Here is a 16,032-nt window from a genome sequence, read left to right on the forward strand (position 1 = left end):
GGTGGCGGTGTTCTACGCGCCTCTCGGCAAAATGCAGCGCATCCTTTGCGCATTTGCAGAGAATGATGATACTTTATTGATCCCGAGGGAAATTCAATTGACTTGCGCAAAATGGGCCCCCCCCCCCGTGGATCGCGGGGCCCTACGCACAGCGCGTGTTCTGCATGTAGGGAGGGGCGGGCCTGGTAGTAGCAGCAGTAGTAGTCGTAGTAGTAGTGGTAGCAGTGAGTGACTGAGCCTGATGTGAATGAAGTATTTGTACAGGCATGCTGGTGGCTCGTGTCACTGTGGCACTTCGCACACAGTAATAAACGCCACTGTCCTCAGGCTGCAGACTCAGCCCTGTTAATTCCACTCTGCTGGCAGCAGCGAGTGTGCGGTAGCTGAATTTGTTTTTCAGCGCATTGTTTTGGTAAAAGTCTCCTCCACCCCATCGAACCAAAATCCACTCCATTGCTGCTCCTTGCCGCTTTCTGATCCAACCTGTAGCAAATCTGCTGTCAGTCAAAGAATAACCAGACACCTGACAGGTGATGGTCAAAGACTGCCCAGGCTGCGCGGACATTGAATCAGGCTGAATGAAACTGACACTGACGACACCTGTTGGAATAAGAAACCATCATCAGTTTCATCATTCGTGTAATTATTCAGTGTTTCTCCTCTGTTTATAAGTAAGTGAAAACTCCTCACAGGAAACAGCTGCCAGCAGCAGTAACGGCGCCACAGAGAACATGATGGAAGCTGCAGCTGAACTGATGTGAGCTCTTCTGCCACATGGCTGCACCCTTATAAGGCAACAAAGGAATAATAAATTAAAAAAAAGAGCACAATTTACATAGTGATATAAACAAGACATGTAAATCATATTAAAATCTATTCAAATGAAAATGATTTCCTTCTCATTTGCAAATGTTTTGCGCTAAAGCAACAGATTTAAAATGATACCTTCACCATGAGCATGATGGAGGGAAACATAGTAATTAGATTAATTTGGCTCAGTTATGAGCTGCTACTGTGAAGCCATTTTCTGGACATTTCTTCCCACTAACCCAAAACACTGGAGTGCTTAGCACAGTAATACAATGCACATTTCTATGAGAGTAAGTCCCAGGTAAATCTTGGCGTTGCTGTTACTTGTGTTTTTTTCTACCTTGCACAATGCACAAATAAAACCTTGGGAGGGAAATAGTTAAACTTAATCTATTTAAAATGTATTGAATCAAATGAAAAAACTAAATCCATCTTGATTCCCCAATGATTTGTTCAGGTAACTTTAAAAGTAGGTTCATATTATCAGTATGTTTTGTCACTTTTTTACTTTTCCAACAGTAAATTATTATATGATAGTCAGGGTAATTTGCGAGCTCCTCCAGCTCAGTAGAAATTAAACCACCAACCTTCAGCTGGGTTTAAAATCAGCTGATTCACCTTCAGTTGTTCTCGTCAGATGCTTTGTGGCTGTGAAATGTGGGCAAATTGACAGAAAGACACAAATTCCACAAATATCTGTCGCCACTGTCTCGTTCCAAAAGATGAGGTCCATCCCATTGTTGCGGTGGACGCTTTGTCGGCCCCACAAACCTGCTGACATGCACATTAAATCATTTGGAATTAAAAACTTGAACAATTCTCATGAAATTCCCTGAAGAAATATGAAAATCCAAAACGGGCCCTTATGTACAATTGGATTTAGTTTTGTTGTTGTTGTTATTTTAAAATAAATATCGATACATTGAAATAGATGTGCTGTGAACTTCTCTATATATCTGACAAAAGAATACGTTCACTGATTTCACACCAAATCAGAATTATGGGGGGTCGTTGATCAAAATCAAGTCAATATTTAAAACTGCAGAGTTCAACCACATCCACATTTTACTGCGCTCCACAAATTAGACATTTTGAAAATGTGTTTATGATACTGAGGAAATTGAGCTTGCCTAGTTACATTTTAAGAGCCACCTACAAAGTCTCTGTTTAATATCATCTCAAATTATGTAGCATTTCAACAGGTTTCAGGGTTTGGTTTATACTAATTATGGCGGCATGTGTGAGTTACAACTTCATCAAGTTTGTGCGAGCCTTTTGAATATAATTTCTTTAGTATTTAATCTAATTTATAGGAAAATATGAGGAAGTGTAATTTATGAAAGCTACATGGACAAGTTAATCAAGTTGATCTTCCTGATCTTGAACCTTTTTTTGGCAGTTTGGACTCAGACGGTTTTCAAGCCCTTCTAAGCTGTGGTTTTTGACTGATTGGAAGTTTTCTTTTACTGGAATTTGAAGCATTTTGGAAAGAATGCACATTGTCAGAGTAAATCAAAAACATCAAGAGAAACCAAAGTTCTTTATTGTGCAAAATGTGGGAAAGAAAACCTAAAATGCTCCCAAGCTTTATTAATTCACCGTATGAAAAAAATCCTGTGGTCATAATAAAAACTTGCTATGAATAAATGCTTGCTCCATCACCAGCCTATTGGTATTACTCCATTACATTGACAGACATTTTTGTGGATCAAAATTTTACATTTATCAATGATAAATCACATTTTCCCACAAAGAATCAATACATAACTCTAACATAAGTCATATATAGTTCATTATTTGGTTGTTTTTTACTATATCTGTGAGACCAACAGCAGTGGTTTGTAGAAAGCACCAGATCTAGAATTACTGAGCAAACTGAGCCATACTTTAATCACAATAGCGCACAAACTGAATGGCTTCAGCCTTCCTCCTGTTGTGATGCTGGTTTACTGTCCTTGCATCAAAGCATAAATGCATAAAGTAAGCATTTAAAGTAAACATTTTACTGCAGCTGCTATAGTATCTATAGTGAACTATAGTATCTAGCATACAGGCTTCTCCAGTAATTGGACTTTCTGACAAATGACAGTACATGCATCTTTGTTCCTTTCTTTTTGCCTTGCTTCCAGGGCATCAGGGTCATGAACAGGGCGCAACAGAGCCAAACAACGCTGTTGAAGACAAAGCCAAAAAGAGAACACCAGTCAGATGAATCCAAAATGTTTTGATGTACCAATGTGTTTTTCCTGATACCTCTTTGAGGGGGCCCTTGGTGAGACAGATTTTACCAACAACCCAGATTGGTGCCGCAACCACAGAGGAAAGAGCTATGGCCCAGCCCACACCGTACGCCCAGCGTGGGAACGCATCTCCCCTCCTGGATGTGAGCGGCGTGTATTCCAAAAAGAAGCAGACAAAACCAACCTTGAAGGAAATAAAAGAGGGGGAAAAAACAGGCGCCTTCCATATCAGTTACGTCTCACACAGCACAAATGTATTTTTTTATTTTTTAACAGAATGAATGTTGGGGGTTGTGTCATATTTTCTGAAAAGTAAGGAGTCACTTTTGTATGCATGTAGTGAGATATCAGTGTCACTCTGAACCTCATGCACCGCGACTGGTAAATACAGAAGCCAATTTTGTGTGTTGTAGTGTGTCGTCCTGCGGCTCCATCCCAGGTTTTCTCAAAGTAAAATGGGAGGTAGAGCCGTCAGCTATCAGGTGCTTCTCATGTGGAACCAGCTCCCAGTTTCCACGAGAGACTGACACAGTCCCTGCTTTTAAGATTAGGTTTGAAACTTTTCAGTTTAATAAAGCTTACCGTTTTGTCTAGGGGCGGACCACCTTGTACCGTTAAGCTCCACTAGGTTTAGACTGCTGGGAGACTTTTATTTATATGAGCTTCTTTCTGTTCTCACTTTCTATACAGAGATGTTTCAAGAATTTCCCTAGGATTAATAAAGCATTTCTGTCCTATTTCTATTCGAATCGAATTGAATTGAATTGAATTGAATCATCTTCCTCACATTACCTCACATTTAAGTTACAAATTAAATGTTTCATGTGCATGTCAATGAATATATGATAAATGCATGTGTCACATTTGTTTATTTGGTAGTGTGATAAATTGCTTCATGGTTGATCCTATCAAGTTGATTGTTATGGCATAGTGTTTGAAAAGACAAACGCAGGTCTAACGCATGTTATTTCAGACACTATGCACACAAATGCACACACTTCGTTGTTACATAGTGAAAGATGTGGGAGAAAATTTTTTAATGTGAAATTGCTGTTTAGTTCAATTAGGAAAAAGCTTTTTGAAACATTCATGGCTAAAAAGCAGTGAAAGTGGTCCAGTCAAAGATATGGATTACAATCTCAAATCGTTCATTTTTTTACTCACTGTTATTCTCTTCTATCCTGCTTTGTCTGAGACCAAAGCAAGTAATGACTGTTAATGGCTGTTAACTCACAACAGAGAGCAGAGGGGTGAAGTATCGCCAGCACAGGATGAAGAAACAGTGTGGCTTCTGTCCGATCATCTTCTCAACCTCGTCACTCAGCCGCTCAGCACCTGCAGTACGAACGCATCATGTTTTGATATTTATAATGACAAAAATCAAATTGTAAAATACCTTAACTTTACAGTGGTTCTGCTTACCAAAGCCCCACCCTACAGCAAGACACTGCAGCAGGCCAACAAACAATATGCTCGCTCCACTGGCACCATAGTAGTCAATCAGCTCAAAGAGATAGATCCCCCCCTGGACATCACAGGGCAAACAACATGCTTACAGTATACACGCTTTAAATTGGTCTTCTGTTATAAAATAATCAGTGGGCATGAGATTCAGGGTGAGTACTTGAGTGACGGTGGAGAGCTGTATGATGAAGCAGACCAAGCAGAAGAGCAGGAGAAAGAACTCTCGGCGCCAGGGTCTGCGCATCTGCATCGGGAACATGTCGACCACAGTTGACGTTATCGTCTCCAAACCTGTGAACTGAGACACATTAAGAAGAATGTGTCTTAGTCATTAGTCATTTTGTTGTGCAATAGAAGGATTTTGGGACTCCAACAGTATCAACTGAGTTTTCTTTGCTATCATGCTGTTTGACCTCAGATTTATCAGCGACAGTGAATACTTGGCAGCGGTAAGCACTGCGCAGTCTTACCACTGTGTCCAGCCCCAACAGAATGAGCATGAGGAAGAAGCAGGAGGCCCATAGCTGAGGAAGCGGCATCATGGCTACAGCCTGAGGAAACGCAATGAATGCCAAACCAAGACCTGCCAGGACATTAAGGGGCTTTTCAACAAACTTATGACGATGCGAATGACATTTTTTAAATAAAACCAAGCTTTAACGTTTAAAGATACCTGAATCGACCACTGCGTCGATGGGAATTCCCTGGCGATGAGCCATGAAGCCCAAAGTTGAGAAAACTGCAAAGCCAGCAACAAGGCTGGTGCAAGTGTTGAGTGCACACAACCACAAGCTGTCTCTGCATGAGAAAGGAACCGATCAGAGTGACACAAGACATCAGAGTTCAAGGTTCTATTTAAGTCGCCATAAACCAATGTAAGAGGTCACATCGCGGACTCCAAAATATACCAAAAACCATTACTAGTAGTGTGGCAATCACATGGCTTACTTGTAACAGTTGTTTTTCTCTTTGTTGTAGCTGCCCAGTGTGATTATGCTTCCGGCCGAAACACCATAAGAGAAAAGGACCTGAGAACAAGCATCCATCCACACCTGACGAAAAAAAGGTGAAGGGAAACACAACTGATATCGTCATATGAGGGACAGCGACTGGTGGGTAACGTTCAATATTTGCTCCTCTGTAACAATCTTGTTTGATCGTCAAAAACAAACGATGCCACTCTGTATTTGCAACTGTCCCCAAATAAATAAGCAGGACATTTGAAAGCTGCAGGCTTCGCCCACCTGAAGCTTTGCCAGATGAGAAGCGTCTGGATACAGGTAATAGACCACACCCTGCCAGGCTCCTGGCAGCGTCAGTCCCCTGACCAGCAAGATGGCCAACATGGCATAGGGGAACACAGCGGTAAAATAAACAACCTGAAATCCCAAGAAACACAAGCAAGATTAGAGGATAATGCTGTTATTTATGTCATGAATAAACCACAAGTACTTGGTTATGCTCTTGTGTTTCCCTGTTTTATAAATACAAATCAGATAAAGAACAAAAAGCAAAAATTGGATTAAAAAATGATCATGGTCAGTTCTGATTCTGGTTCAGGTTGTGAACTATTCTTTGTATGAATGTTGGCAGACCTTCCCGGTAGTGCGAACTCCTTTCCAGACGCTGAAGTAGCAGGCCAGCCAGCAGACCAGCAGACACAGCAGCAGCTCCCACTGCACCGAACCAACATCCTCAATTCCCGCAGACATGGACAGCAGTTTCCTCCTGTGTACAATGAGCGGACGATAAGGAGCATGATTATTAAATTTGAACAATGTCCGGTTGAGATCTCTCATGTCAATGAAGAAGAATTAGAAACTATATGGTTAAAATATTCAATGATTGAATAAGTGTTATAAGTGTTGATGTTTTATTTTGTGCGCAAATTGCACACATATTGTTAGTGTGTAACAGGGTCATGCCTTCAAAAATTCTGAATATGGAGCAATAATTTGACGACGTACAGTATACCTTAACAGAGAAACCATTACAGACTTATTGCAGCAGTCTTCTGCCATGTGTAAACAATAGAGCAACACTGACTCACTCCCAAAACTCAGAAACTGAAGACTTGGTGAAATTTCCAGATGTCCAGTCCAGCGTCACGTTGCCACTGTGCTCTGTAGTGTTTATTGAAGTGAGTTCCACACATTTGTCTGTTGACATTCAGAGAGAAAAATCTGTCTTTCAATTGTAAGATTGCAAACCGGTGAAACTTTGGCCCAGTTTTTAAAGGGTAACTGAAATGTTTTTCAGATTTCATCTTTAGAAAGAAGAATAAATATGCTTTCGAAAGGTATATAACATTCCCAGATAAAAGTCCGAATTCCGACCCTTTTAATTGACTTTACATGATGCAGCAGACGACGGTATATTTGCGGGCCATAAATGTGAGCCGCCTGAGCTAGACCGGATATGACGTACGAGGGGTTATATGTCCCAGCCAAAACAACATCAGCTGATTGAAGAATGGAGGGGTTTGGCGATACAGAAGCACCTAGGAGCGATGTTAGCGAAGATTTAAGTGACGTATCGTTGGTTTTGGACGAAGATGAAGGAGAGGAATCATCGGAGGAAGAATTAGAAGAAAATCAAGGCGTTCAACCATACATGTTTGAGCCGTGAGTACATATTGTGTGTGACCGGGTATTTACCCGTGTGCACATATTGTGCGTGACCGGGTATTTACCCGTGTGCACATATTGTGCGTGACCGGGTATTTACCCGTGTGCACATATTGTGCGTGACCGGGTATTTACCCGTGTGCACATATTGTGCGTGACCGGGTATTTACCCGTGTGCACATATTGTGCGTGACCGGGTATTTACCCGTGTGCACATATTGTGCGTGACCGGGTATTTACCCTTGTGTCAGAGTGGGTGTTTTGCAAAGTTTATTGGTCTATTTGTCTTAAGTTTTAGCAGGTTTTAAAAAGACTTACTGAAGGTTGGGTTTAAAAATCCGTTAAAAAGCCGTTTAAAAATGGTGGGGACAGAGCCAGGTTTCAGGATACGTTTCCTCTTCACATCAAAACCAAGTGACTCTCGGATTGCGGGTGCTGTTTCGTAACAGTCATCCGTGAAATGTTGACTGCAGAGATAGGAGGCCTCTGTTGGTGTCCAGTTGGAGCGAGTGCGCTGCACTTGTTTTGTCCATAATCTCCTCAAAGTTTCATCTTTTGGGAATTTATGGACACTTACAGACGGACTGGGCATTTGGGAACACCCAGCCGCAACACAAAAAACTAAAAAACTGCTAAATAACGCGATAATGCAGAGCACATGTAAACAAGACACTACGATCAGCTGTTGTGGGCGGAAGTAAATAACTCCTCATACGTCACAGCGCAAAACTACGGCAAGTTGGGAAAACTAGGTCAGATTCACAGGGCGGGAGATTTAAAGGCATTTTTAGACGTTCGGCGCTCAAGAGCAAGATAGTGGTGTGATTGTCATTGGTGTGTCATATATCATTCGAAAGGGGGAAAAATAATGCTAAATACTGGTGTATTTTAATAGAATTATTTCAGGGACCCTTTAAACAGGCATTTAAATGGTGTCGATGAAATTAGCTCGTAGTTGCGAATGTGAATCATTGTATGGCTCTGTATGTGTTTCCCTGTGATGAAATGGTGACCTCTTTTAGGTCATCTGTCTTCTTCATCATTTGGAAAAGTGAATTTACAAGCATATGCTTGGGCATGAAGATTTCATGTTATTAGCCATCATTCAGTTCACACCTGTATGCTGTTAGATGAACCAATAAAAATCTGACCAGTTCAACCTAAAGAGATTTAATTTAAGATTTTGCATCCAAGTTTGTAAGTGACTTTTCTGCATTACAACTGTATGAGTTTAATCAAAAACAGTTAAGTGTTATTTGCAAACTGACAGTTGCGTTGTGGTCATCTCACAGCACCTAACATTCAAATCAAAGAGTGTGCCTGTTGGGGATTCAGATTTCACTTGTATGGACTGAATAACATTATTGTGGGTCACTAGAAGTCAGTGTTGTATCAAGTATGTTTTCGATCACACCTCATGGTAGGATTATTTAGTTACTCTAAAAAATGATATCATTGTAGCAGAAATTGTATTCATTACTGAAACTGATGTTTTTTAACCATGTTTCAAAGCAGGATCTATACAATTCTGACCGGTGTTCCATGGATTGTTGCAGGTGACCCAGGGCAGAGGATCTCTGAAACAGTAGACGAGGTACAGGAGAGCCCAGGCCAAGATCACAATGTAGAATCTGGAATACAGCTGGATCACAATGATAGAATAACCAGCCCCTGGAAGTTAAACACACCAACAACAACAAAAACAACTTATTTTCACATGTTAAGACCTGGCAACAAAAAAATAAAAATGAAAAATTGTCTGTCCTGAAAAGGGATAAACATAAAAAATATCATTAAAAATTATTGGACTTTTTTTTTTATTATTATTTTATTGTCATTTCAAGAAATACTGGACAAGGAAACAGAAGTTTACTTATGCAACACCATTCAGGTAAGGAAAGGTGCTTCACAAGGAAATATAATTAATACATTAAAACAATGTATTTATTTATTCATTCATTCATTCATTCATTCATTTATTTGGACATGACGATGCATATTAATGTACAAACAATCTCGTTATTTATCACCAGGTTGCTGTAAAGAAGCCGGATTCAGCACAAGGTTAATATCCATTGTCCCACACATAAATCCATACAGATATATAAAAACAATGAAGTGAAACAAAGACAATGATGATGAAATCATTCTTAAAATAACAATTAAAGATAAAATCTAAAATGTGTCCCCTGTGTGTTGAATATTTTTCTTACATTCTCAAGGATGTTCAGAGGTTCCAACTGTAATAGCTTGGATTGTCGCAGTGACTATTATAATCTCCCACTGTGATACACTGCTACCAGGAGTGTACAGGAGGACAGGTACAGGACACCGACCTGGGACTCCGTCACATGGTGCGCCACATTACCACCAACACTAAAGAGGTGGTGGTGGCCTTCAGGAGACTGAGGCTGCAACCGGAGCCTGTCACCATCACTGGGCTATATGTGCACATTGTACAGAAATACAAATACCTGGGCGTACAGCTGAATGACAGGGAAGACTGGTCTTGTAACACAGAGGTCACAGGAACAAATAACTCCTGCAACGTTGTTTCCATTTGCTTATCTATATTCCATTGATGAACACAATCAAATCACATTTTTAAAGTTTTTGTGACTGAAGTGATATTTTTACCTCACAATGCTCTGTTTATTCATCTTATATTGGTTAACAAATTTAAAAAAGAAGAGGCATAAGTGTAAACAGTGGAGATCAACTTCCAAATGCAAACTGCTGCTGGCAACTCAGTGTGTTTAAGTTAATTTACCCTGGCTGCTAAGACACCTTTGGCACTGTAAGAAAAGTAAACATGGTTTGTCAAACAACAGTGGAAGAGCTGCCTCAGGAAAGCAGTTAGTTTATCTATAGAGACCGTTTTAGACTAAATGTAGCAAAAGTGTTTAGAAATGTACAGAACCGAGCCCCTCCCATGCCCTACAGACTGAACAATAAATCTTTCATCAAGTCTACTTCACTTGGCAGTCATCACATGAAAAGAGAAAACGATGTTTTCATAATAAACTGACTTCGATCAACATAACAGATTCAATGCACAAGATCAGCTAATCCTGCCATATTCCAAAGAAGATGGAGGTTTATCAGTACCAGTGTCTTTGACACTGTGGTGGAATCTCAATCGTCTAAATGGACTGCTGATATTTCCCAAGGGCAGACGGGAACAGGATGCTAAAGAGACAGTTTACAATGACGAGCCCTGAGCTTTAAAACACTGAAGGGGTTTCTTAGGTCGGAAAACTCATTGTCACTGCTGCCACAGCTCTGAAACGAGACTGTGTGGTTTGGGGTGTGCGGTGGATCCTGTGACGACTGCAGGACAACAGAAGGTGGACTCCATGACTCACCCGTGTTACTGATGCTGACCATTTTGGTACAGCGGTATGCTGAAGTATCAGGGACTTAGAAGTATTTTGAAATGAAAACGTGGGATAAGTCTGATACTGACGCGTCAAGAAGAAATGTGGTGATTACCTTGTGCCATCGGGCAGAGCTTGGTCCAGCAGGTGATGGTACCCTCCTGAGTGTACTGACCAATCACAGTCTCCAGGATGTAGAGCGGCACGCCACACAGCACAGCAAAGAAAAAGTAAGGTATCAGTAAAACGCCTGTGCTCACAGACACAAAGGAGGAAATTCTCTTTCAGGCATTATTCATTTTTGTTGATGATAACCCCTTTTTAGTTTGCTCACAAATTTGTGTAAAAAACAACAACATGTAAATACTATCAATTGGGCCGTAGATCATTTTGACAAATCCCCTGAAATAAACTACAGGAAATGGCCATTTGTCGAATTTACTATCGCATAGATTAACAGTTAGCACTTTTAAAGGAATTTGGCTGTTTTGGTTGTTCAATACTAGTTGCTTTGTAACTCTAGAAAGTCAGAAAATTAATTCATAATTGAATAAATACATCTGATATTGGTGACTGTTTTATGATTGTTTGTCTTTTCAGATGAATGAAAAGCATCTCTGCATGCTGTGAGATCGCAAGATTAGATTAAAATGTGACTGTTGTACTTGTCAGGAATGTTCAGTGAGTTCTCATTTGCAACAACACAAAACATAAATGTGACCGCCTCAAAATTATAAAATAGATTAGACTGTTTGGTATTTTTAACATTCAGTAAAAGTCAGGGATTTATTTCTAATCTAGAATTTTTTTTTTATTGTCCCTGACAAATAAACCAATAAACTAAATTAAACTACCTCCAGCTCGACAAATATATGTCAATGTACATATGAAAAGTATTTTTTTTAAATGTATGATTCATAGCATGTTTTCATTTATATGTCTGCAATAAAAATGGTCATCATGAAACAGGATAAAATGCACTAATCAATTCAGCTTACCTCCTCCATTTTTAAAGCACAGGTAGGGGAACCTCCACACGTTGCCCAGGCCCACGATATTTCCTGCCGATGCCAGGATAAATTCCCTTTTTTTGGTCCAATGTTCCCTGTTTTTCTGGACGGTCTCCATTCTTGTCTTCACACTTCAGGTAGCTGATTACTAATGCAGCTTCACATTACAGTGGGTGTGGTAGACACAAGTCGGGGAGACTGGATATGGTTGTAACACTTTTTGCTTCAGCACTTGTAACTCACTGAATTTCTGGGCTCGGGTTCTCAAACCTTTATACCAAGTACCCACATTTGTTGACTACAAATAGCACCAATTCAAACCTCTGCTAGAATATCACGGACAGTGTGAGTTGATGTCAAATATATGGTGTTCCTTTGTTACAACCTACCCCACGACCAGGGTAGGTTATAACACATGCTGGGCTAAGTTGTAACAACTCGACAAAAGAAGCAAAAACAGAAGACAGGCCATGTAATATGCTTCAAAAAGAGATGCATTTATCCTCATTGACAGGCTTTTTCGATTTATCTTGCGCCTACACTAGTATTCAGTCCTTCTCTCATCTAACCTGTCATATTAGTGACAAGCCTGTGTTATGCATACCTCACGTGGAGTGAGTCTATAAAATAGGTCTGCTGCCTGAGTCAAATAGTCAGCCAACATTTCCTCCTGCTCCTCAGAGAAAACGTTGTTGCTGCTCCAGTAACCTACACTGGGAAGACCACTGGAGCCCTGGTCTCTCAGCTCCTGCAGTGTTTTACAGTATCTGCTCACTGTTCCATGGCAGATCTCATTTCTCTTCGCCACTGATCTGACCGACTTGCCCTTCTTTGTGACCTCATCAGATACTTTTTTTAAAAAACATTTGCAGGCACACCTCGGTCAGTCTTTGTTTTCCACAGGCCTAGGCATTCTGTAAAAGTATTAAAATCAAGAATGTGGTATTAGTCGTATGTAAGCGGAAGGTTGTAACATGATGTGTTACAAGCCACCCCACCCCTGTCCGCCATTGTTTAGCTAGCTGTATTAGCATAGTGGTTTTAAATTAGCAGGGGAAACGTGCATCACATTTTGCCTGAGAAACTACAATTTAATCTAATGTAAGTCATATAGTTTTATGTACAATAGTTTAAGTACTAAACAAAATATAGTCTTGGTCAAAAAAATTACTTTCATACCTCAAAATTCATTTTGACTCTGCATGCACTTGTTTCCAGCCTTGATAATCACCATGTGGGATCGGGGAGGAAGTGGGTAAACATTGATATCATCATATGCCTCCTATCATATCCCTGATTGGTGGAAGATTGGTGGAGACCATACCCGGTCTCCCCTGTCTTCCAACTGACTGTCATGTTGGATGAATGAGACCAGAACTTGAACCAGCATTTATAAACCGTCTTTATGATCAAGGTCAAATCAAATGAATGACAATATTTCTTTTCAAATAATACACTGGCATATTTGTTTTATATTTTAGAGGAGAAGTTTGCTCAAGACACACAATGTCAGGGCCACCCCGGACCATATGGGGAAATTATAAGTACTTTCCTCATAACGACTAGTTTTGGGGGCTCGTCCGGGATCTACTCTACACAGGGTCTCAATGCTCCACAGGAGGTTTTATTTAGGATTGCAAAGGATAAAAACACGAATCAATTGAGCAAGGACTCTGCTCCAGCAGAACTTGGGCCTTAATCTCTGCCATGTGTTCAGTGAAAATGGTTTATAAAGGCACCAGTTATTAATTAGGATTCCTCTCAATGTGAAGGCTGTGTCAACAGCACACAGTGTCCCAGAGTAATATGGTAGTCAAAACACAGTGAAGTCACATTACTCCAGGGCCGCCCCTGGCCAAGTGGGGGCCCTAAGCAGGATTTTATTTTGGGGCCCCCCTTCCAATAACATCATCATCACCATAATAATAATAATAATAATAATAATAATAATAAATTACAATTACTAATGAATCAAATGAACAGCCTCTATCAACAGTGGAACAAGAACTTTATAGATCAACAGGGGAACAATATCTCCAGTCCACATCTAGACACAATTATCATCTCTTCTGTCTCATGATTAGCACGAACAGACATGCTCGCAGTTTATGTTTATGCCACAAAGTTTTTTCTTTTTTATTTCAACAACATCCCACCTTCAAGTGAAGATCGAGACTCTTCTTGTTTGGACTTTTTCTTTCTTTTGCTGGCTCCCGAATCGTATTGACGTTTGGAAGCCATCTCTCTCTCTCTGCCGGCCCATCTGACAGCTGATTGGTCAGATGGTGATGCTTCGCGCTTTCAATCATTGCGTCTCTTTTTCTCTCTCTCTCTCTCTCTCTCTCTCTCTCTCTCTCTCTCTCTCTCTCTCTCCGGCCTCGGGCTGATATGGTGGCGGTGTTCTACGCGCCTCTCGGCAAAATGCACGCGTATCCTTTGCGCATTTGCGGAGAATGATGATACTTTATTGATCCCGAGGGAAATTCCATTCGCTTGCGCAAAACGGGCCCCCCATGGATCGCGGGGCCCTACGCACAGCGCGTGTTCTGCGTGTAGGGAGGGGCGGGCCTGTTCATCAGATACACAATATGAACTTAATAGATTAATACGACTTCAGCTGTTGTGTACTTGTTCTCTTTCCGTTCAGTAGTTATGAGGACTCAATTCATTATTTAACATGCAGTTGATAAATGTAGTGCTGAAATCACTGGAACCTCAGGAAGAATAGTTTGAACCAGTGTGGAAACTCATGGGCTCCTTAAACAAAACACAAGAAGTGACACCTGGTATTGAGTCATAGTCGGGCTTTGTTCAACTCCATTCCTTTCTAAATTCATGAACAAAGTTTGTCTTAATATTGTGCTGCAAAAAAGAAACATGATTTAAAGACGAAGCAGAAATCCAACATTTTTTTAACTACCTTTATTGGTAGAACACATTCTCACAGAGAATGGATATTTGTTGGACTCAGATGTTGTCCTTTCCCTTTGGTTTCTTTACTCACTGCTGACACTAATAAGGTGTTGCAGAGCATCCAGAAAAGGCGCCAGGTTGTCATTGGCGATGCCATCGAACAGAGGACTGACGTCCCCAAATGCCTCTGAATATGGTCGTCCAGCCTGTCGTCTCGCCTCATCGGTGGTGAAAGGGTCGACTCCAAAGCCTGAGACCCTGGTCAGGGAGGAACCTTTCTCTGCATCGTACCAGTCTGCTGCTCCAGATGCACAAGGCAGCAGGTTCTCTGGATCTTGACTGGACCGCCACCTGAGGCCAGAACATTTGGGATCCCTCTTCCTGCAACACGTTATAATGCAGACACAAGAGTAGCATGTTAGCCACTGAAACAACTTATTTGCAGGACGTCGTGGTCGAGATTCCCAGTGGCTGATCGCTAGTTTTCCCTTAAACCATCTTGAATAAAGATGGATAAACCAATCCAAGAAGTATAAAAATGAAACTACCTGGCACTCTGTGAGCATTCCAGGAGTCAACAAACCGGCAGATGCCAACGCTGGCGACCTGGAACGCCAGGGCTGAAACACAGAACCTGACATACCAGGGCTGAAACACATAACCTGACATACCAGGGCTGAAACACAGAACCTGACATACCAGGGCTGAAACACAGAACCTGACATACCAGGGCTGAAACACAGAACCTGACATACCAGGGCTGAAACACAGAACCTGACATACCAGGGCTTAAACACAGAACCTGACATACCAGGGCTGAAACACAGAACCTGACATACCAGGGCTGAAACACAGAACCTGACATACCAGGGCTGAAACACAGAACCTGACATACCAGGGCCGAAACACAGAACCTGACATACCAGGGCCGAAACACAGAACCTGATATACCAGGGCCGAAACACAGAACCTGACATACCAGGGCTGAAACACAGAACCTGACATACCAGGGCCGAAACACAGAACCTGACATACCAGGGCTGAAGCATTATGGAGCATTATATTTATAACAATTTGTAGAGTTCCAAGGATGTTTTCACTTAGATGTGACGAAGGCAACATAGTATATAAAGCTCCAACTTTCCTCGTCATGGTGACATGGTCCTTTTCTGGAAGACCAGGGGGAAGACTGAGTGTCACAGTCCCTCCCTGGATCCCCTCCATCACTGACCTCCTTTATTCAGGTCAAGGGCCGGCTCCTCTGCTGGGGTCAGGTCCTGTGAAGGTGGGCTTCCCCCTGTGCTCCTATAGTGGGATTTTTTTTGACTGCTGAAATATTTAAAAATAATCATAAAAAAAAAAAGTCAGCTAAATACTAATCTTTCACTTTATTTGATAATTACTATCAAGGATACAATAAAATCACTTACCAGACTCCAGAATATTGTGTTGAACCTGTGGCCATGTCCTTTTCTGGCCAGACAGGTTTGTTCTTTATGATGGATGAAACAGAACACAACGTGGGATAAATAGATACTAGATGACACATCATTTCTTAAAACTATATATATGTCACATAAACTAGGTAACA

The 16,032-nt window shown here is 41.1% G+C and overlaps 1 protein-coding gene across 1 annotated transcript; it reads right to left on the reverse strand.

Annotated features, from left to right (window-relative positions):
- Window positions 1-1,430: 1,430 nt before the first annotated feature.
- On the reverse strand, window positions 1,431-11,646 carry LOC308145185 (sodium- and chloride-dependent betaine transporter-like; the record flags this gene model as incomplete). The annotated part of the gene is made up of 15 exons (XM_080516547.1): window positions 1,431-1,458; window positions 2,929-2,981; window positions 3,064-3,234; window positions 4,285-4,385; window positions 4,473-4,575; window positions 4,675-4,812; window positions 4,985-5,097; window positions 5,188-5,312; window positions 5,463-5,566; window positions 5,759-5,893; window positions 6,110-6,242; window positions 6,565-6,673; window positions 8,675-8,812; window positions 10,634-10,768; window positions 11,517-11,646. The coding sequence occupies 15 exons, from the start codon at window positions 11,644-11,646 to the stop codon at window positions 1,431-1,433; spliced, it is 1,716 nt and encodes a 571-aa protein (XP_080372673.1).
- Between the last annotated feature and the right edge of the window lie 4,386 nt (window positions 11,647-16,032).

Source organism: Blennius ocellaris (genome assembly GCF_963422515.1).
Source record: "Blennius ocellaris genome assembly, chromosome: 20".
NCBI classification, from domain to species: Eukaryota; Metazoa; Chordata; class Actinopteri; order Blenniiformes; family Blenniidae; genus Blennius; species Blennius ocellaris.